Source organism: Silene latifolia, chromosome Y (assembly GCF_048544455.1).
Source record: "Silene latifolia isolate original U9 population chromosome Y, ASM4854445v1, whole genome shotgun sequence".
NCBI classification, from domain to species: domain Eukaryota; kingdom Viridiplantae; phylum Streptophyta; class Magnoliopsida; order Caryophyllales; family Caryophyllaceae; genus Silene; species Silene latifolia.
In genome coordinates, this window is record NC_133538.1 from 264,584,092 (window position 1) to 264,607,201 (window position 23,110).

A 23,110-nucleotide genomic window follows, 5' to 3' on the forward strand; every position below is an offset into this window, starting at 1 on the left:
ATGATTTGCTAAGTGGAGGAATCCTCCAATGTTTATGCTAGCTTGGGGGAGGCTCGTTAGTGTACTAAGTTTTCTTTCCTTTACATTTTCGTTTATTTCTCGCAACCCATTAAATATGACCTCTTGTCCTTCTTGTTTATGTGCTTTGTGCCATTTTTATGGTTTCGTTGGGTAATTTGATTGTTGGCACATTGAGGGTAATGTTATGTTTAGCTTGGGGGGAGATTGCATTCGCATATTAGTTAGTTTGCATTTAGTTAGTATAGATTTAGTGAGAATTTTTGAAAAAATTGTGTGAATTTTTGCTTCTAATTCTTCGCTTTCCTACTTATGCCCTCTTGTTTGTCCCATGTTTAGCTTGATAGCTCTTGATTCGCTACTTTTGACGGGATATAGCATGCATGGGGATGTCTTGACATAGTAGGTGGAAGATGGAAATTAAACCAAGTAGGCTTGATCTTGACTTTTGGCAAGCTACAAAATTGGTAAGGTAGAACCTCCTTAATGGCCATTTCATCTTTATTTGGTCTCACTTAAGTGAGTGGTAGGTCTCCTTATGGTGTGTGTTACATTAAAATGCACAAATATGGTCTTCTTTTCATCTCTTTTAAGAATTACTTTCATTTTCTTATGCATTTTTTAAGCCAAATTCACATTAATAAATTTGCCCATTTTCTAGCCCCCTTCACATGTTCTTATTCCCTAGCTACATTAAAAATAGCCTACCCTTGTTAAAGCTAGTAGCTATGTCTTTTGGTGATGGGATGCACAAAATTGGGGTGTTCTTTAAAATTTATGTCATTGTGAATTTGTTTGCCGGATGTCATTGTTTTCCGGTTGTGCTATGAAAGAAAGAATTAGAGTTGAAGAAAAAGAAAAAGAAAAAGAAAGAAAAAATGAAAAAAAGGATGAGAAAAAAAAATGAAAAAAAAAGAAGAAAAGAAAAGATTTGTTTGATGAAGTTGATATTAATAATAAGTGGTAGAAGAAGAAGAAGTTGAAATTTCTCATATGGTTAATTATATATTTTGGAGAAATTCTTAAGGTTTGTAATGTAAGAAGTCATTTGTCTTCTAATTGGGCTATTTTGGGTTGGAATGAGCATTTTCACATGGTTTTATTGCTAGCTTAACATTAGCTCCACATATCCATAATCATTTGTCCCCCTTATGTCCCATATCACAATAAAGCCTTTTTCTAACCCTTTGGCTTCATTATTTGCTTGCATTTGATTGTTTTGGCTTATGATTTGATTGTTTACCATATTATATTGCGGGCACATTCTCATGAGTCGAGGATAGCTTGAATGATTATTCACAAAAATGTCTTTTACACAAAAATGAGTTATGAGTGGATCGTGAGAGTCCGAAAGTCAAAAGATCATGCAAGAGTCGAAAAGTTTACTTGAAGTCGACCACGCTACGCCGTCGTTTAAATCTCAACCATGACTTTGCTTATCCTTATGCCCATGCTGTTTAGGGATTTGAATCATTTTGCTTGTTAGCTACTTGGAATCTGTAATGTTGGGATGATCTTGCTTGAGGACAAGCAAGGACTTAGCTTGGGGGAGTTTGATAAGTGCATATTTTATACATTTTAACCCCTTATATTAGTTTGATTTTACATATCATTTAGCACTTATCAAAGTGTTTTTAAGCTAATATTGTGTTTCTAGTGTAATTGTGTGCTCAAGTGTGTTTTGTAGGAAAATGAGCTTAATGAGCTAAAGTACTATAAAATGTGCCAACACTAGAAGCAAGGCTAAGTATGAGAGCAAGATTGGACTAAGTGTTGGAAGTGCATGGATTTTGCATGAAGAAAGTGTTGGATCAAAATGAAAATGCAAGCAAAGTCAATATGCAAGTAAAGCCCAAGAATTCAAGTCCAAAATGTGGTGGAAAATTTGGATGCTAAAGAAGAGCCTAGGATGCCAAAATACTTAAGATGCCCTCCTTAATACTCTTAATCACACCATTAAACAAGGCATTAATCGTCAACATAGGATACCATTTGCAATTAAGGACGGAATTAAGAGAAAATATTTGGGGTTGACCCCTTGTATTTACTCTAAGTTTCACCCCTCATTTCCTATATAAAGGGTGTACACTTCACCATTTGGACACCATTCACATACACAATTTCTCATAATTCTCTCTAAATTTAGTAGTTAGTTTAGATTAGCTCTTAGTTTAGTTAGTTTAGATTTTATTTATGTTATTTACATTTCCCATTTACATTTCAAGTTATAAACCAATTCACATTTATAAGTTATTTATATTACAATTATTGTTCTTCCATTTCCATATTGCAAGGTAATTTCTATTTACATTTCCATTATATTTATCATTTTATTTGTCATTAGTTTAGTTTGCATTTACATTATGTTAGAGTAGTTTACCTTGTCTAGGGAATGAAGGGAGTCATGCATAAAAAGTATTTGTAACATGATAAACTAGGATGATATAATTTTGTCTAATTGTTTCTATCACATGTTTGCACCTTAATGTTTAATCTTTGTTTAAAGGCCTTATTCATTGATTAAGTTTGTTCATTCGTTCTAAAGTCGAGAGGCACGGAATTGAATTAGACTAAGCATGTGTAGTAGGACGACCTAGCCATGGACGAAAGTTTCTCTAGGACCCGGTCTATGGTTGACACTAATATCGTACGGTGGGTGTCTTTAAGCCTAGACAATTGACAATATTATTATTACCAAGTTTAACATAATCATATATTTACGTAATTGGCATGTGTGACCCGACCTCCCTAGACATTTTATTTATTATTATTTTATTACATCAAACCAATCAACCAAAGCAAACGTTAATCTACCAAGGTAAAATTCAATCCATAACAACTAAATTATTAACTCCCGTCTCCTTTGGGTTCGACCCCTAAGTACTACATTAATTTGTTACCTAGGGTATAAATATTATCTTTGCATGGGTGTGCGATAGCCTATCAACCTCCGCCCCAGACTGGGAGCAAATTGGAGGAAGATCCTTCTGTTTTTACTGTTGCAGGAGCTGGTTTGGGGAATTTAGAGCCGCATGTTGCTCCAGTTGTGAGAGAGCCCATTGTGCAGAGAGACGGTCTAGGGTGTCTGATCTATGCAACTGATGAGGAGCTTGATGAGGAGCCAGTCAAAGTGACGGAGTCCGATTTAGATTTTGACGAGCCAGACGAGGTCATTGATTGGGAAGGTGTTAGAGATGTTGATCCATTGAGTTCTGCGGATATTGGAGTTGTTAGGAGTGCAGCTGAGAAGATGAGCACTGTAGAGGCTACTTCTTCTAGCCAGAAGCCGAGCAAGTGGGCCATTCCGTGGCCATTCTTGATCAACTATTAGTTGATCAAATCTTTTTCAAACAATTTATTTACTATTCTTTGTTAGACTATTTACCGCTTTGGTTTGCGCGAGACTTCGCTTTAATTTGGTTTGCTTAGGATTTATTTAGGCTATAGACTCTACATTTGGGTTTAGCGCAATTTTGGGCGCTGTGTTATGTGCATTTGCAGGTTGTTAGACCATATTGACTCACGCTATTTGAGTTAATTCGATGAAAGCACTGTCCTCGTTAGGTATATCAATCGATCGACTGGCCTGTGTGGTCGATCGACTGGCCACTTCAGTTACAGTAGCTTCTGTTTCAGATGCCCTGGTCGATCGACTGGCCTGTGGGGTCGATCGACCACTTCCCACTGCTATACCTGTTTTCGATCATTCCCCTGCTGTGTTTGGTCGTTTTGCGGAGCGCGAAAGGGAGTTTTAGGGTGTTTTCTCCTTAATTTCTTACCTTTTCATTCATCTATTGTAATACTCCGTATTTATAAGTCTTGGGGTACTCTATCGAGTAGGCCTTACTCTGTCGAGTAAGGGTAAGTTGCGAAATAAAATAGTTTCTGACCTGTTGGGTACTCGATCGAGTAGCTGGGGTACTCGATCGAGTAAGAGGGTACTCGATCGAGTACCTTGGGTACTCGATCGAGTGTCCGGTTTTACGGGGAGTTTTCTCGGGTTTTGTTAATTATGCGATTAAGGTATTTAAGCTTCGTCGTCATTGTTTTAAATCACTTTTACAAAACCTAAATCCTTGTTTAAGAGAGAAAGCAACCAGTTCATCTTCCTAATCGCATTCTTAGCAATTCCCGGAGTTCAGACGGTCAGTTCTTGTCGTTATTCGTATCGTTGAGTTCCTTGCGTCGAGGGTAAGATCTATGTACCCTTTTTATTGTTTTTCCCTTGATTTGGTTAAACCTTAATTTAGAGATTGGGGGTTTTTGTGTGTAGTATGTGATGTGTAGCCTCTATGTGTTATATGATAGGAGGAGGGTTCGTAGAAGAGGCTTTTTGATACAAATTTGTTGATATCGTCTCGATGTTGTGCTTTCCGGTAGGATTTCCTACTCAGTATTAGTCCCATAATGGGATGATTGTTGATGTGTTGAGATTGATTGTTTGATATAGTAATTGTATTGTGACGGCTGTGATTGTGATTGTACACTGTTGATAGATTCAGACGGTTGTTGATATTGTGATTGTGATTGGTTGTCTATGGTTCTCGAGATGCGGTCTCGGCTGAGTGGAGTCACTTGCGGGAGTGGCTTCACGCCCTAGTTTCGCCCTTCGTGGAACCCGCCACGGAAGGGGATGTGCACATTGATGGACAGGGTTATCGCTCACTATGTGGAGCGGGGATTTGGTGGGTACGGCTGCGGTCCCCCATGCGGGGCTGGTCCCGGTGGACGGTCGGTGATTGAGATTGATGGGATTGGAGTAATTGTGTGTATGTGTGACGGTTAAGTCATCTGTGTATCTTCTTTGTTGATATATATATATAAGTTGTGTGATTAGTACTGACCCCGTTTAAATGTTTTAAAAACTGTGGTGATCCATTCGGGGGTGGTGAGCAGTTGCTTGGCAGGTATATCTTGGATACGCGTGGGATCTAGCTGGGGATGGAGTCATCACATATCAGAGTCTTTAGTCTTCATTGTGTTTATTAGAACAGTTCCTTTCGGTTGGTTTATGGTTTGAGAACATTTGTATTTTGCTTACGATTGGTTTTGTAATGTAATCACTTAAACTTATTTAATAAAGTATGTTTCTTCATTGTCTTATGATTATCATGCCTCGGGTAACCGAGATGGTAGCATCCTTATACCTGAGTGGTCCTGGTAAGGCACTTGGAGTATGGGGGTGTTACAAATGGTATCAGAGCGACGATCTTGAAACCTGTAACCAATAAATCCAATGAATATAGGGAGTCAATTAAAATGAACCCGGGGTAAAGGTTGTAGGAGCTAATGCAAAGACTTGGGAGACGTCCTAAAGTCGCGAACTCGCCCTACAATTGTGAACCGGTCACCATGGGATATGTGTCGGGATCGTTATGTGCTTATTGTGTGCTGTGTGTATCTATGTAAGTAGTATGTTGTATGAATTGATGGATGAAAGATGATAATGACGTGAATTGTATGTTGGTTGATTGTAAAGCATGAAAGTATAATTAGTGATACATGTAATTTGACATGTTATAATTATGTAAGGAAAAGTGTTTTGTCTATATATATATATATAAAGCGATGTGTAAGTATACATGTTGTTGTTGACGTGTTGAGTAAAAGTACAGAAGGTTGGGAGTGTGAATTGAACATGTGCTGGGTGAATATGTTGAACGAATATGGTGGATAAATATGTGGTATGATGGATGAATTAGTGGAAAAAGATGAATCATCGTGGTATGGTAACATGGTTCCGATTAAGCATGTTATATAATGAAAGTTATTTTATAATGTTGTTATGCTAGTAACATGTGAATAGGGGACTTGATGTCATGTATTTGTGATTTTGTTTACGGAAAAGTGATAGAATAAAAACATGTGGGTAAGTCATAATTGGCAAGTTAGATAAATTATGTGCATGATGAATGTTGTTGCTTGGCTTTTGAAAATAGTAACATAAGATTATGAATACTAGTTTTATGAGTTTTGGACTGGTTTTGTTTGCTTGGTTGTTGTTTAAGCTATTTGGAAGTAAAAATCAAATAGTTATGTCGTCTGATTACAGCAAAGTTGTCTTTAAACTGTTATAACTTGAGATGCATAAATGATTTTGATGTAATTCTAATTGGAGGTGATAGCTTGTCCTTTTACGATTCTAACGATAGGTCACACGCCCAAATCGACCAAGTAATGAGTGAGTTATGACTGTTTTACGAAAACCGGACAAAGTCTTTGAGAAATGCGTAGGTACTCGATCGAGTAGCCTTGGTACTCGATCGAGTAGGGTGGTACTCGATCGAGTACGTCAGTTACTCGATCGAGTGTCCCTGGTAATTTGTTTTACGTGCTTCTGATCTTCACCTACTCGATCGAGTAAGTCCCTTACTCGATCGAGTGGCCTGTACTCGATCTAGTGATCCTTGTTTTGGGTCATATGCTTATCTTTTGAATTCGTTGCATATTATGTTTAATTAAAGATGTTATTTTACTTCTTTATGCATTGTTTTACGTGTATGTTGATCTTGATACGTAAGTTACCCAATCTTATGGTGAAGTGAGTGGCACCTGTGGTCAGTAGGAGTTCGGGGGGGAGGACATAAGTTATATGTGTTGTGATAGATAGTGGAAAAAGAAAAGGAAGATTGATATGGTTTATTGAGACATAGAGCATGTTTTGTGAGATGAGATGAGCTATATGTTTGTATGTTGAATAATGTAAAAGTAAATGAATGTGGGCAAGGGATGATGTGAGTTTATGGAACGTGAGAATGAAAAGATCGAAATGAGGGACGCAAATGGGGGCAGCTTGAGATGTGTAAAGAACCATGGAGGGGGATGGTTAGGAGTCGTGTGGGTTAAGAATATATATAGTGAAAGTTCGTTTTAAAGGGGTGAGAAGAGTGGTATATAGTGAAGTTAATGGAGACATGTCGCGACGTGGATTTGCAGATAATGACTGAGTTTGGAAATTTGTGTTATCGAGAGACGAAACTAATGTGTGATTTCCTTGGGCAATTAACGGTATGAAAGAAATTCGGATTTCTAGAGAGGTACAAAGGAGATGCAATTGTTTGAACAGTGAACGTTAATTTTATGGATAGATTAGTGGCAAATGTGAGTGATAGCATAATAAGAGAAGATCCATGGTAAGAAAGAGTGAGATGATATCTGTATAAAATAATGGAATCTGAGTTTTGGAGCAACGAAAGGGTAACTGGATTACTAAAGAGTTAGCTAGAAGGAATAAAGAGTTGAACTATTAATTGGTATTGTTGAGTGTAAAGAGAAAAGAAGGATAAAAGTAAGCTGAGAAGAATGTTAACCAGAGTTATGTGATATAGAAGTAAGGAATCGTCGAGATTTATGATATTATCATGAGGATATTAGTTAAGGGTTATATAGGAGTTTCAGGACAACATGATTAGTCGTGAGTTTCGGGGAATTAAGGAAGGTAAGAAGCCGGGTAAAGAATTTACACGATATGAGATTTTTGGTGGAAAGTTAGATGACGACACAATAAAGGATAGTATTGAGAATAATGTTGAGGTAATTTTGTTGATGGGTTTGATGTTCGTTGTTTGGGGATGTTAACCAAAGATAGGAGAAAAATCGTGATGTTTAGAGATGAGTGTAAGAGGTTTGATGTCCGGACAGTGGTAGTGTTATGGTTTATGACTAGTGGTTAAGGGTGACGGTATGTTAGAGAGATGGTAATTCTAAAGAGGCTGATTTTGTAGAGACTGAATTGATAAGTATGGTTGTGAGGAAGTATAAGACATAGTCTTGGGAGGTCATTTCTCATAATGAGTGTTATTTGTATGGTTATGTATGGCGAGAAGGTGTTGGGTATGCGAATGGAAGAATGTGATGAGGGGCATGCGAGTTAAGCTCGGGTGACAGGTAACCTTTGTAGAGTGGTAACTTACGTGATCAGGATTGATTGGTTGGATGTGATTATGGGTCTATGTTATATATAAATGTTTGTGTGAGGTTCTGACCTCACAAGAAGTGGTATGGTGTGATAGTTATAATGTTGTTATCGAATGTTACGCAATATATGTTGAACACGGTAATTTAATTGAATGATATTCAAAAGGGTAATAATTTGATTAATCTGGCATGGTGGTTATACTTGTATGTATTCAGGATATATGTTGATTCCGTGATGCGGTAAGGGGATGATATTCATGAGGTTATTATCTGTTTAATTCATATAATATGTTGCTCTGTGATTTAGCAAAGTGGATTTGAGTAAGTTTTTCTTGTTCAAGAAGTTATGTTGAGTCAGTACTTATGGGATTGTGTATGTTGTGATGTCTATCGATGTGGTTGTGGTGCCTCGGGTGGTGATCCGGGCACGATATTTAGTGTTGTGATGCGGGTATTTTCGCACTGCGGTGTGGCTGTTGGTGGCGGTGTTGTGATGCCGTCACCGGTTGTGATGGAGTAGGCGGGATGATTATGATTCGAGTTTTGAAAGTACATACCAGTTATACATAGATTGTTGTTTTGTTTGTTGTTGTTTCTGTGAGTTTGGTTTGGACAGATAGACAGTCATCTTGATCATTGGTGTTTTCTTTATCAGGTTAAGTTTGAGAATGAGGGTAGAGTATGATATGGAATAGAGTTGTATATGTCTTCGTTGTTGTCATGGTATAGTGATATTCGGTTAATGGAACACGGTTGTGAGAGGTTATTCTGATAATTTTGATCTTGTTCTAAATAAGGCTTTAGTGGACATGATATTGGCAAGTGATTCGTAGAACATGTGTGGTAATGATCTGATATATGCAGGTGGTTCATAATCCTTTGTTGAGACAGTGAGTGTAAGGTGTTGAATAATAAGTGTCGTGTTAAGTTATGTATGAGTCTTGCGGTAATGAATGAAAGAACTTGAGGATCTAGTGTGAGTGTACGTAACGAGTGGGGATCGCGAGTTATGCGTTTGGGAGGTAGGTGCTTTACATAGAGGGGTATGTTGTTTTGCAGTAATAATGGAGAGTTAGTATGGTGACTTTGCTACGAGTTTATGGTATAGGTTAGGTGCTATGCCGAATGAGTTGAGGAATGAGAAATGTTTATGTATGGGAGCCTTGGATATAAGAATGGTGAGTGTTTGGTTTATAGACGGTTATCTTTGACATGTGGTGGTACAGAGGGTAATGAGATATAGATATGGTTTGGTATTAGTGAGTTACGAGGACGTAACATTTGTATTAAGAGGAGTAGGATGCGATAAAACAGATTTTGATGGGTGTGCATATGGTAATATATTTGGAAGTTTGAGTCTTGATGTCGAATAAAAGGTTGATTCGTGTTGTGGTTAATTTTGTTAAAGGTCATGACCGTCGGTAGTAGTTCGATGTTTAGGAGTGTGAGAATATTTGGATAGTGTTTGAGTTGGATGATGATGGTTATGAGTTCGATAGTCTTGGCAGTTGGATAAGGATGTTTATGAGTGTGAGTAAACTTCGAGGACGAAGTTCCTTTTAAGGGTGGTAGAATGTAACATTCCGTTTGATGTTATGAGTATTTTGGTAGGGTATGAAGTTAGTGTTGAGAGAGATATAATGGAGTTGATACGATATCGTGAGCCATGTTGTGGAGGTAGGAATAGTTAGTGGAGTTGGTGTTACGAGTTCATGTTTGGGTTGGAGTTTTGTTTTGAGTTCTTAGTCACGTTGTTGTGTCTTGATCGAGTTAGTATGTTTGTTTTTATGTATGGGTTGAACTTCGGGGACGAAGTTCTTTTTAAGGAGGGAAGACTGTAATACTCCGTATTTATAAGTCTTGGGGTACTCTATCGAGTAGGACTTACTCTGTCGAGTAAGGGTAAGTTGCGAAATAAAATAGTTTCTGACCTGTTGGGTACTCGATCGAGTAGCTGGGGTACTCGATCGAGTAAGGGGGTACTCGATCGAGTACCTTGGGTACTCGATCGAGTGTCCGATTTTACGGGGAGTTTTCTCGGGTTTTGTTAATTATGCGATTAAGGTATTTAAGCTTCGTCGTCATTGTTTTAAATCACTTTTACAAAACCTAAATCCCTGTTTAAGAGAGAAAGCAAACAGTTCATCTTCCTAATCGCATTCTTAGCAATTCCCGGAGTTCGGACGGTCGATTCTTGTCGTTTTTCGTATCGTTGAGTTCCTTGCGTCGAGGGTAAGATCTATGTACCCTTTTTATTGTTTTTCCCTTGATTTGGTTAAACCCTAATTTAGAGATTGGGGTTTTTGTGTGTAGTATGTGATGTGTAGCCTCTATGTGTTATATGATAGGAGGAGGGTTCGTAGAAGAGGCTTTTTGATACAAATTTGTTGATACCGTCTCGATCATTGTTGTGCTTTCCGGGTAGGATTTCCTACTCGGTATTAGTCCCATAATGGGATGATTGTTGATGTGTTGAGATTGATTGTTTGATATAGTAATTGTATTGTGACTGTTGTGATTGTGATTGTACACTTTGTTGATAGATTGAGACGGTTGTTGATATTGTGATTGTGATTGGTTGTCTATGGTTCTCGAGATGCGTTCTCGGCTGAGTGGAGTCACTTGCGGGAGTGGCTTCACGCCCTAGTTTTGCCCTTCGTGGAACCCGCCACGGAAGGGGATGTGCACATTGATGGACAGGGTTATCGCTCACTATGTGGAGCGGGGATTTGGTGGGTACGGTGCGGTCCCCCATGGCGGTGGTCCGGTGGACGTCGGTGATTGAGATTGATGGGATTGGAGTAATTGTGTGTATGTGTGACGGTTAAGGCATGTCTCGTGTATCTTCTTGTTGATATATATATATATATATATAAGTTGTGTGATTAATCTTGACCCGTTTAAATGTTTTAAAAGCGTGGTGATCCATTCGGGGTGGTGAGCGTTGCTTTAAGCGGTATATCTTGGATACGCGTGGGATCTAGCGGGGATGGAGTCATCACATATCGAGTCTTTAGTCTTCCGCTGTGTTTATTAGAACAGTTCCTTTCAGTTGGTTTATAGTTTGAGAACAGTTGTATTTTGCTTACAGTTGGTTTTGTAATGTAATCACTTAAACTTATTTAATAAAGTATGTTTCTTCATTGTCTTATGATTATCATGCCTCGGGTAACCGAGATGGTAGCATCCTTATACCTGAGTGGTCCTGGTAAGGCACTTGGAGTATGGGGGTGTTACATCTATCGCTTTCTTCAGCTAAATTCTTTGCACATAATTACAACTTCAACTTTGTTTTCTCGGATAATGCACGGTATTTTCTGTCCCTTAAGGTACTTATGGTAGCACTGCTGGCTACTGAAACCTCCTAGCTCACGTTGGCTTGGGGAGGTTTCCTTTTGCGCGCTTAAAGTCTTGTGAGTTTCCGAGTTTAACTTCATGTCTTGTTTAGTTAGTTATCGCAACTCCCCATTTCCTTTCGCTTCTTTATACTATGATTTTGCACAATGAGGGCATTGTGTGATTTGGTTTGGGGAAGGGTTTTGCGTTTCATCCATTCTGTTTTGCATACACGTTTATATTTTTGTCTTGCATTGTTGCTAATTTTCCTTTTATATACAGAATATCCACAAAAATTCAAAAAAAATTCAAAAAATTCAAAAAAATTGTATGTTTATTTTAGCATATAGGTCGAATTGGAACGGTAGTATTTCAATGATGACATTGCATTTTCATCTGTTTACGCCTAAGTCGTGCTAATTTGACATGTTATTAGTAGAGTCTTATTGCATATCTACGAGTTTTCTTTAATTTATTCGCTGAATCTTGAGACTTGACTTAGATTTTTGGCAAACTACATTATATTCTGAGGTTTAGAGCCTTATAACTGGTGACATCCATGACCAGTTTATCTAGGATTGTGAGTAGTTACTCCTTGTAAGACATGTTACATCAATATGCATAAATATGAACTTTATCTGCTTAATACCTGTATTCATTCGGTCTGTGGTTTGTTGACATATGTGGAAGAAGTCTCCTTTATTCATTTTGCCCATAAGCTTCACATAGCCAAAAATAGCCTTTTGTCCCTTTAACTACATCCTATATTCAGCCTGCCTTTGTCAAGCTAGTAGTATTAGTGTTTGGGAGTGTTCTTATCATTTTGGTTATATTTGCTCTTATTGAGAATGTTGGTGAAATGATTGAAGGGAAAGAAAAGAAAAGAAAAAGAAAAAAAAAGAAAAAAAAAATGATTCGAAAAAAAAGAGGTCAGTCGATCGACCGTCCCACTTGGTCGATCGACTGCTTGCTACAGTAGTGAAGAAAATTCAAAAATCACATGGTTGTTATTATTATTAGATAGTGATTTTATTCCCATGTATTATTTATATCAATTGGGGAATTAATATTTTATTGATATTGTGAGAATTGTGCTAGTATAAGCACCGTTTTGATTTATTTTGAGTATGAAGTTGGGATGTTGTTATAATTTGGTTTTCAGTAATTACTAGCTTGGCTATAACTATGCTTTCCCAAATTCATTTTAGCCCCTTCTTACCCATACCTCACATATCCAAAATTGCCTCGGCATGTGTCATGGTCTTTTATGGTTGGAATGCATATGTACGGTTGTATAGATTATTTTCATATTAGATTGCAGGCATGTTCTTATAGGTCGTAGTCAGGTGAGAGTCATTACAAAATTACTTCTTTCTATCTTTTACATATATTCACATGTGCTTATGTGTGATTTGAGCGACCCGTGAGAGTCCATAATGATAAGTCTATATAGTTGACGGTTGAGCAGTTTTTTTACGACTACATAACTCGTTTGCATGATTCATATTGCTAATTGATTGTTAGTTGTTGCATTAAACTGGTTTAGGCTATATAATTGCATTTCGCTCTGAGATTTAAATCGTTCCAATTAGGTTTTAAGATCGAGTCTAGTTCTTGCTTGGGGACAAGCAAGGGTTTGGTTTGGGGAAGTGATGCGTGTCCAAAATATGATGTTTTACACCCTATTTTACACGCATTTCAGAGCTCAATTATGTAGTTTATGCTACTATTTTCCCTATTTCCGTCTACTTTCGTGCTTTTGTGTAATATTGCAGAAATGAGAAGAATGCAGCGGAAAATGAGCTGAATCCATCCCCGAGTATTAGGCATAGGACCTGACGTGAAGTAAAGACTCGGGAAGCAAACTTGGTGCGCGCATCGAGGCCTGAATGACAAATTTACAAGGCTTTTGGAGCAAAGTACCTGTTGAAGCAGTCGATCGACTGATTACCTTAGTCTATCGACCAGAGCAAGATTCCTAAATCAGATCAGAAGCTACTGCTCAGCACCCTTGGTCGATCGACTGGTCTTAGTGGTCGATCGACCAGACCACGACTCTGACGTGAAATTAAAAGAACGAGAATTAGAAGCCCAATTGTAATTAGGTTTTAGGAAATAAGAGTCACGTTAAACTCCTATATAACGTGAACCATTGTTTCAGAATAAGGATCGAAAATCTAGCATTCATTATCATTCAAGTTCCATCTAGAATTTTAGTTTTACAATAATTCGATACTTTACATTCATAGTTTGAGCATTCTTAATAAAGTTCATTGCTTCTGGATCTTATTTATTTTTCCTAGTCTACGGTAATTCTTGTTCTTTAATTTACAGTTTACCTTTACTTGCTTTATTTAGTCTAGAAATGGCTAGTTAGATCTCGAAACCTTAATTGTTTTATTGAATTATTATTGCTTAATAATTTTAAATCATGTTTTCCTTTATAGTTTTCATCAAATTCTTTGTTGTTATTATCATTCACATGAGTAGCTAAGTACCCTTTTGCTAAGATGTAGGGGACCTGTAGTGTAGGCGGCGTAGAAATTCGTAATACCCGATACCCTTGGTCGATCGACCTGCTTAGATGGTCGATCGACCGGCTCACGCAAGACCAGCTCCGTTTTAATTGATTAAATTGCTTAATTTGACGAATCGAGTGCACGCGACTAGTTGAATACTTAGTAATTGACCGACCCATAAGATCGAAAGATAGGGAAGGGAATTCGACTACTAATTGAAACGACTAAATTATACTGAGATCGAAAGATAGGTAGAATTTAGGCTTTTGAGAATCACTTTTCAGGGCGAAAGTCAGTACTAGTGATACTTAGGGACCCGTAGCTAGATCGAAAGATGCTACCTGTAAGAAAGGACCGAGAGGACTTCTTATTTTCCCGTCTTACGTGATTATTTCAGACTTACCTAGGATACTGCCGTCGAAACTACAGTGAACCGACCATCTTAGAATCCTTTTAATATTTGATTTCATCTAATCTCTTCAATTGCTCATTTATTTGCTTTAGTTTAATTTTAATTTTATTGCCCCTTTAGTTATTGATCATTCAAATCAAACCCCCCGAAACTGTTGCTTTAGACTTAAATTAGACACCTTTAAATTGCTTGCCTCCTTGTGGTTCGACCCTGACTGCCACTATCTATAGTAGTAGTTTGGTTTATAAATTTTATTTTTGATACTCTACGACGGTATCAACAGTTGCCCACACGAGATCATCAGTGACAATGGGTCACATTTCCAGGCTGAGACTGAGCAATTGCTAGCCAAGTACAAGATCAAACACCACCATTCCTCGCCATATAGACCACAAACTAATGGCGCAGTAGAGGCAGCAAACAAAAATGTTGTCACAATCCTCAAGAAAATGATTGACAATTATAGAGATTGGCCAAGCAAGATACCATTCGCCTTATGGGGATATCGCACATCTGTTAGGACGCCCACTGGGGCGACTCCTTTCTATTTGACTTACGACGTGGAAGCCGTACAACCAGTTGAGATAGAAATACCATCCTTGCGTATTCTACTCGAAAGTCAAATCCCAGAAGCCGATTGGAAGAAGGATAGATATGAAGAACTCATCCTCCTGGATGAACGAAGATTGCGCACATTACACAATGTGCAAACATATCAGGCACGTATCAAACGAGCCTTCAACAAAAGGGTTAAGACAAGAAACATCAAAGAGGGAGACTTAGTTCTCAAATCAGTTAGAGCTCTTTTACCTGTCGACCCACGAGGAAAGTTCAAACCCAACTGGGCCGGTCCATTTGTGGTCAAGTCCATACTCCCAGGGGGTGCGGTTAGAATCACAGACCTAGATGGGAATGAATTTGCCAACCCAACTAACCTCACGTATCGCTCATGTGGCACGAAATAAAAACGGCCCCTAGCCAGCTGAAATAAAGCCTATGTCACTTTGCTCTTGCATTTTGACAATTCGTCATCCTCGTATCATCAAATAAACTGAATTGTGCTTTAGGAGTAAGTAAAGCTCATGCTTATTATTGCTTCTATGGCTGTTCAAGGGCAGCTTGCTACTGTGGATAATCTTCAACGAAGAGGGTTCTCCCTTGCCAATAGATGTTGTCTGTGTGAGTGCCATGAGGAGAACCATGCTCATCTCTTCTTCTCTTGTCCTTTTTCTAATCATCTATGGTCTTCTGTTCTTCAGTGGATGCAAATTATCAGGCCTGCTTTATCCTTGCAGCAAGAACTTCCTCTTCAGGTTTCTCTGCCAAATTGGAGGAAGCATTGGTATCTCATATCCATTGCTGCTGTGGTACATTCAATATGGGCTGAACGGAATCGTAGGATTTTTGTTCAGGAGAGGCTCTCCCACTCGCTTTCCGCTCAACAAGCTTAAGTTCCGGATAATTTGTTCGTATGCATATGCGCCATTCTCGAGCTTCTTATAGCTAGTGTTCATCGATTAATGGACTCTTTCCTTTAGTTTTGTAATTCTTTATTGGATAGTTTTGCAAATTGTAATTTCTTTTCTTATTAAGAAATGAAATGATAACTTTTTTGCAAAAAAAAAAAAAAAAAAAAAAAAAAAAAAAAAAAAAAAAAAAAAAACTCATGCTTATTTTCTTGTTCCTTACAAGCTCTTGCTTAGAACAATTATTCTTTTACATTTACTTGAACTATGCACAAGGGTTTGATTTCATTTTAAAATGAATATGTAGGCAGTCCTTCACAAGATACAACCCATTATTTTTGTAAATGTAAATAGAAGGACATTTGCATATGCATTTGGAATTCGACAAGAATAATAAAAGAAAATCACAACGGTTTCATAACCAATCAATCTTTTATTCATAATAATAATAATATGCCACATAATAAAAAATAATGCTAAGATAAATAGGCTAGGATTCTAAAAACCCCACCATTTTATTACAAGTAATAATAATAATAATAAATAATACTAAGACTTAGGCTATTCTTCAATTTTCCCTTTGCCTTTGTCATTCTTGTCATATTTCTTATCTCGACCACGAGTCGGGCGCTCTTGCGCTATCTCAGACCTAATCACCAATGGTCTCTCTCGTGGTCTAGCCTTACCATTCTTATCAACCACCTTTTCAACGACAGGAGAAGTCTTCGATTTCTTCGACGGATGAACAACTCGGAATCCGGCTTCTTCCTCTCCCTCGGTCAAATGCTTCTCTTTCTCTTTCTCTACATCACGAACTTTATAATCAACAGGCTCGCGATTCCTTAGCCTCTCGCGCTCCTCAGTAGTAGTAGCCTTCCTCCATTGCAAGTAGGAATCTGATACCCATAATGCGATAACAGAAGAGTTTAGGAACCACATATTTCTCTGAGCCCATTTGATGGCCCACTCTCTTCGACTCTCACTAGTAAGCGCCATGGCAGTCTGAGGAACAGTATCAAGCTTCGGAATCATCTGTTTCAAGCCAACCTGCCTCATCAGCCTCTCGGGGAAGATGCATATCATAAACTCCAATCCAGGAATGCGCCTGAACGAGTATGATCCAAAGGCGATACTCCAGTAACAGACTCGAGATGCCACCATGGTACAATCCATGTACTTAGGGGACCATCCTCGTTGTTCAACTTGTTCTCCCAATAGTTGCAAACCCGAGTGAAGTCCACCATGTAAAGCCTGGTCCTCGTTGCAATTAAGCGAACATGATAAGTAGGAACATTAACTGGGGGCTCGATCAACCGCAAATGCTTCATAAGCCAAACCTACCAAAGCAGGCATTAGTATAAAAAAAAAAACAAAAAACAAAAAAAAAACAAAAAACAAAAAATTAAAAACAAAAAAAAAAGAAAAAAAAGAAGAAAAAAAGTTGTATTCTTTTACCTTCAAAATGATGGGACTTCCTAAATAAGGAAGGTCGCGGTTGGTTTTCCTGTTATCCAACCCCAATAGGATCTCTCCTAAACATAGGCAAGCTGGGCTCCTGCGCAGCTCCATTTGCTCAACTAAGCTCAAATAGCGAGTATCACCTCTTATATCCTCATCAACATGCCCTTGGAGGACATAATCATGCAATAGGCAAAACCCAAATGCCCTACGCCTCGCCACATGGGAGATGGAAGGGTCTGCCCTATTTATGAACCGATCGATGAAATCAAGCATTCGGACTCCCTTTGAGGTCACAAGAGGTCAACCTCAGCTCTTGTCAATCCAAGCAAATCCCTAAATTTGTTTTTATACCCTTGAGAAGTATAGGGTATAGCAAGCATATGTTCTGGGTCCCAACCGCCAATTGCAGCAATTTCTTCAGGAAACGGACAGATATCGCCTCTGGGGAAGGCAAACACGTGGAAATTCGGGTCCCAATACTCATGACAAGCATCCAAGAATGGTTTAACCACCTTAGCTAGTTTCAAGCTCAATATCGACACAAAGTTGTAGGCACCCATATCGTGTTTCTCCACATTTGAGAATTCGTTTGTCCATTCTTTGAGACGGATTTCTAAAGTATCCATGTCGTATGATTAATTAGAGAGTTTTTATGTAATAGACGGAAGAAAGACGGAAGGATTATTTGAATAAAACCTCCATCGACGTCTATATTTATACTAAAATATGTTTTCTAAAATCTGTCAGGACAGACACACTGGGAAAGGGCGCAGCACGTGCAGCGCCTCTTCCAAGGGACGCAGCTCGTGCTGCGCCTCTTCCTCAGAGTTTTTTTGTGATTTTCCGCGTTGGATCTTTCCTAATTCCTTAAGCATAATTTCCTATTAATATGGGTTATTATTTTTGGTAATTCCGTCGAATTACCATTGACACGTCTGTCGCGTACCTGTCAAAAATAACCAACTGGCCAACTAACTAATATAGCTAGGGAAGTCGGGTCGAATCCACAGAGAGGTAGGAATTTATCGCTAGAACGGGTTCGTCTAAGTAACCAAAATTGGGGGTTGTAAATGTGGGTTCTAAACTAAGAGGGCGAGGGAAAGAGAAATAAAGGAAGAGGGTTTAACGAGATAAAGAGAACAGACTAAGACAAGCGGTTCACCATAATTGTCCGGTCGAGTAATCTAGGTCCCAGTCAATGCAATACGAGTCAAGGGGTAGCGAACGTCACCTTTCGGTCCTTAATTCACCCTAAAGTGTAAACAGTTTAACTTTCGTCCTCATTTTGCAATACTCTATTGTTCGCTACTAGTCTCCCCCTTCCAACCTTTCAGTCCAGGTCAAGGTCCACTAAGAATAAGGGTCTAATTGCGTCGACTCAATTAGGCAATTACAATTATATGTAGCATTTTAACAACATGAACGATACTAGCATTAACCTTGATGAATTCGATTACTCTCCCTTCAAATCATGGATCCCCTATAGTCTTAGCATGGGAACTTAGCTACTCATAATTATGGGGGTAGCAATCATGATAACCAAACACTCAAAACTAAACATGATGACAAATATAAAAAGATGATTGAACGACTATAAAACAAAGAGAAGGAAAGGAATTAAGAACAATAAAAGAAAGATTAAGAATTAAATGGATTGATAATACCGAAATTCGAGTAGCAAAGTGGTGAACAAAGATCCAAAAAAAACTGTCAAAAGTAACAGTGGAAATGTGCGTCGTCAAGTGATAGGAGTCACGTAGTGTTCTCCTCAGTCTTATACTGTAAAATGTTTAAAACCTAATCTATGGGCTGATTCACCAAAACCCATAAAAGATTAGGCGGAAAAAGACTAAAAGCATACGAAGACCTCTCGATCGAGTAAGATGATTACTCGATCGAACTCCATGTCACTCGATCGAGCTAGTGCTGGCACTCGATCGAGCACTGCTGTATGAACTCCCTCGATCGACTCCTCCAACCAGTCGATCGACCAACTTCAATGTAAAAAGCATTCGATCGAGCAGTAAAACCACTCGATCGAGCTATATAAGCACGTCAGGACTCGTGTTTCTCCCTTGCTCAGCTCATGCGTACTCTAGGTGTGAAATTCCTAAGCTCCGGCTCCAAGTTTCCCATGAATGCATACAAATGGGACAATTAAGGCTCGTTTTAGCTCCTCTTCGGTCAAATTCCTGCAAAATACAATAAACGGACCAAAGTAGAATATTCGGGGGTATTTGTAGCCAGATGCTACATAAAAAGCACAGAAATGCGTGTAAAAATGAGGTAAAAACCTTATATAAAAGACACGCATCAAATCTCCCCAAACCAAACCTTTGCTTGTCCCCAAGCAAATATGAATGCAACTAAGGGTGAACGATAGAACGGGACCAACGCATCAGCTACAAATCATCCATCAGAACCAATTTAATGCAACAAAATGACAAAGTGGCAACCGAAAAGTGCAAACGAGTTAAATTAATGTTTCAATCTTACTGAACCGTCGACCTTGCAAGATTCAAAGATGTCGGACTCTCACGGGTCGCTCGCCACTCAAATCAGGTACAGGGTGAGTATAGATGTGAAAGATAGGAAGAAGCAAGACACTCACCTAACTCGACCTATAAGAACATGCATGCAATTAACGTGAATAAAGTCTCTACAACCGTACATAAGCATTCCAACCATACTAGTGACCAAGACACGTGCCGAGGACTTACATTTGGGTTAATGAGATAATGGGTAGGAAGGGGCTAAAATGAATTTGGATACGTGGGGTTAATAGCTAAGCTAGCAACAACGGATCCAAATATAGGCTGCATCCCAACTTCGTACTTATAACAGTAGGACGAACGGTGCAAAATTATGCACAAAACTCACAAAACACCAAAAATCATCGACTCCCCATAAAATATAAATAAGGCATGGGAGTATGAAACATTGAGCAATTCTCATCATTTTTTTTTCTTCATTTGAATTTTTCTTCTTTTCTTTTGAATTTCTGTCTCTTTTTTTTCTTTTCTTTTCCGTTTCATTTTTTTTTCTTTTCAACACAACACATTTTTTCTTTCTTTCCCCTTGATTCTTCCGCCAACTTCTGAAATCAGATGAAATAGCCATATTGCAATAACACATTCCAAGAACTACTCGTTACTAGCTCAGCTAGGGTAGGAAATATTAAAGGAAGTAGTTGATGGGCAAAAAGGCAATTTGGCTATGTGAGGCTCATGGGTAGAATGAAATAAAGGGGACTGCCTCTCCTAACACGTGTCACCATCCACAGACCGAATGCATACAGGTATTAAGAAGACTAGACTCATGCTTGTGCAAATTGATGTTACATGTCTTAAAGAGAGTACTACACACATCCTAGATGAAACCGGTCATGAATGTCACCAGTTTAATAAGCTCTAACCTCAGAATGTTATTGTAGCTTGCCGACATAAAGAATCAAGTCTATTCGTTCAGACAAGAAAGAAATAAAAACTCGTAGATTATGCACATAAACACGCCAACTAAAAGTCAAGAATATGCAAGGCTCAAGTAAGGATTCAAAGTAGCATCAGCGTTCAAACGTTCCGACTCAATTTAAACATGAAAATTTGAAAATTTTTTGAATTTTGGGATTTTTATATGATGATTTTTTTTTTTTTTTTTTGGGAAATGATTAAAACAACAATGCATGCGGAAATAAATAAACGTGCAAGCAGAAATGCAAGAAACATGCAGACACAGATATGGATGCATACCTCCCCAAACCAAACCGTACAATGCCCTCATTGTACCAAAAATAGGGAAAGAAATGCAAACTGAAAGGAAAAGGAAGATTGGAGTCAGGAAACTTACAGAACGTCATATAGCGGGACCTCCCCAAACCGACCATGAACATGGGAGGTCAAAGAAAGTCAACAGCGGCCTTGCAGACGTAAAAACAGCGTCTGGGGGTCACAGTTGCTCGATCGAACCCCAGGAACAGCTCGATCGAGTGAGCCAATTCATTAGAAGAACTCGATCGACTACCGACCCACTCGATCGAGCGGGCACGAGTAAGGATCTGGTCGATCGAGGACATCATCCCTCGATCGAGTAGCAGCCGCGTCAGAAAGTGATCGATCGAGCACAGAGTTCTTCGATCGAGTATTTTTAATCGCCAAAACGCATAAAAAGCAAGGAAAAACACAAAAATTGTTCCGTCTAAAGTTTAACGTAAAGCTTAAAGAAAAACAAATAGTTCGACAAAAGTTAAAAACAAAAATAAATCCGGCCGCCTCCCGGAGAGCGCTGGTTTAAGAGGTCCCGCACGACCTTTCTGGTATCAAGTTACTGGCGCGTCGAGCTCGTCGAAGTGCAAAACTTCAACGGGATTGTCCGCTTCACTCGCCTCATAGTAATGCTTCACATATTGGCCATTCACCTTGAATCTATGGCCCTCGGAATCTTCAAGCTCTACGGATCCAAATTTGGTAACACCCGTCACCGTGTATGGACCAGTCCATCTGGACTTCAGCTTGCCAGGAAATAGTCTCAACCGGGCATTGAACAGCAACACCTTTTGCCCCACATGGAACTCCCGAGGTAAGATTCTCTTGTCATGCCATCTCTTCGTCTTTTCCTTGTAGATGCGCGAACTGTCATAGGCGTTGAGCCTAAATTCTTCTAATTCATCTAGCTGCAAAAGACGATTCGACCGCACGATTTAGGATCATAATTAAGCTCACGAATTGCCCACCAGGCCTTACATTCCAGCTCAACAGGTAAGTGACACGATTTCCCATAAACTAACCTATAAGGTGATGCACCAATTGGTGTCTTAAAGGCAGTTCTATAAGCCCATAACGTGTCATCTAGCTTAAGACTCCAGTCTTTCCGTGATTTAGAAACTACTTTAGACAAGATCTCTTTCAGTTCGCGATTAGAGACCTCTACTCGACCACTAGTTTGGGGTGATACCCCAAACCACGCGTGTTGGACACCAACTCTAGACAGTATGGAAGTGAGTTTCTTTTCTTTAAAATGCATTCCTCCGTCACTAATGACGACCCTAGGGACACCAAAACAGGGGAATATGATCTTTTTGAACATCTTTATCACGGTCTTACCGTCACAATGAGGTGAAGCAATTGCCTCAACCCACTTTGACACATAGTCTACAGCTACTAAAATGTACTGTTACCTTTTTTGGAGGGGAACGGTCCTTGGAAATCGATGCCCCGGACATCGAAAACCTCAACCTCTAGGATGCCGTTTTGTGGCATCTCATGTCTCTTCGAAATGTTCCCGGATCGTTGGCATGCATCACAAGCTGAAACAAAAGATTTGGCGTCAAGAAACAAAGAAGGCCAAGAAAAACAGATCGAAGTACCTTAGCCACGGTGCGCGATGGACCGTGGTGACCACCATATGAAGAGGAGTAGCTGACCTTCCAAGACTATTTTGGTCTCCCATCTGCGGAATACACCGTCTCAGAGACCGTCTGCACATTCCTTAAACGGTAAGGATCATCCTGAATATGCTTGTTTAGCGTTATAAAGAAAACGCTTCTTTGGCGATGAGAAAGGTCGGCGGCGGCACTTGCCACCGACAACGAAGTTAGCTATATCGCATACCAAGGTTCCTGGTCAACAATAGACGACACAAAAGCAATTAGACTGTCGTCAGGAAAAGAATCATCGATGGGTAGAGAATCTTCCCCTTCTTGTCGCATCAGCCGCGACAAGTGATCGCCACAACGTTCTCGGCTCCTTTCTTATCTTTGATCTCGCAAATCAAACTCCGGAGGAGGAGTATCCACCTCGATGTAGCCGTGGTTTTGCCTCCTTCTTAGCAAGGAGATGCCTCAGAGCTGCATGGTCGGTAAAAAAAAAAAAGTAACCGACCCAACTAAATAAGTACGAAACTTTTCTAAGGCATAAACTACCGCTAACAGTTCCTTCTCAGTGGTAGTGTACTTCACTTGAGCCTCATCCAGAGTTCGGCTCGCA

General features: G+C 39.2%; 1 protein-coding gene across 1 annotated transcript; it reads left to right on the plus strand.

Annotated features, from left to right (window-relative positions):
* Nucleotides 1-15,302: 15,302 nt before the first annotated feature.
* LOC141630587 (uncharacterized) lies at nucleotides 15,303-15,653 on the plus strand. The gene has a single exon (XM_074443376.1). The coding sequence runs from the start codon at nucleotides 15,303-15,305 to the stop codon at nucleotides 15,651-15,653; it is 351 nt and encodes a 116-aa protein (XP_074299477.1).
* Nucleotides 15,654-23,110: the final 7,457 nt, after the last annotated feature.

Bases quoted from the DNA above. Each gene is read 5' to 3' on its own strand.
- LOC141630587 (XM_074443376.1), top strand. From the start codon at position 15,303: ATGGCTGTTCAAGGGCAGCTTGCTACTGTGGATAATCTTCAACGAAGA.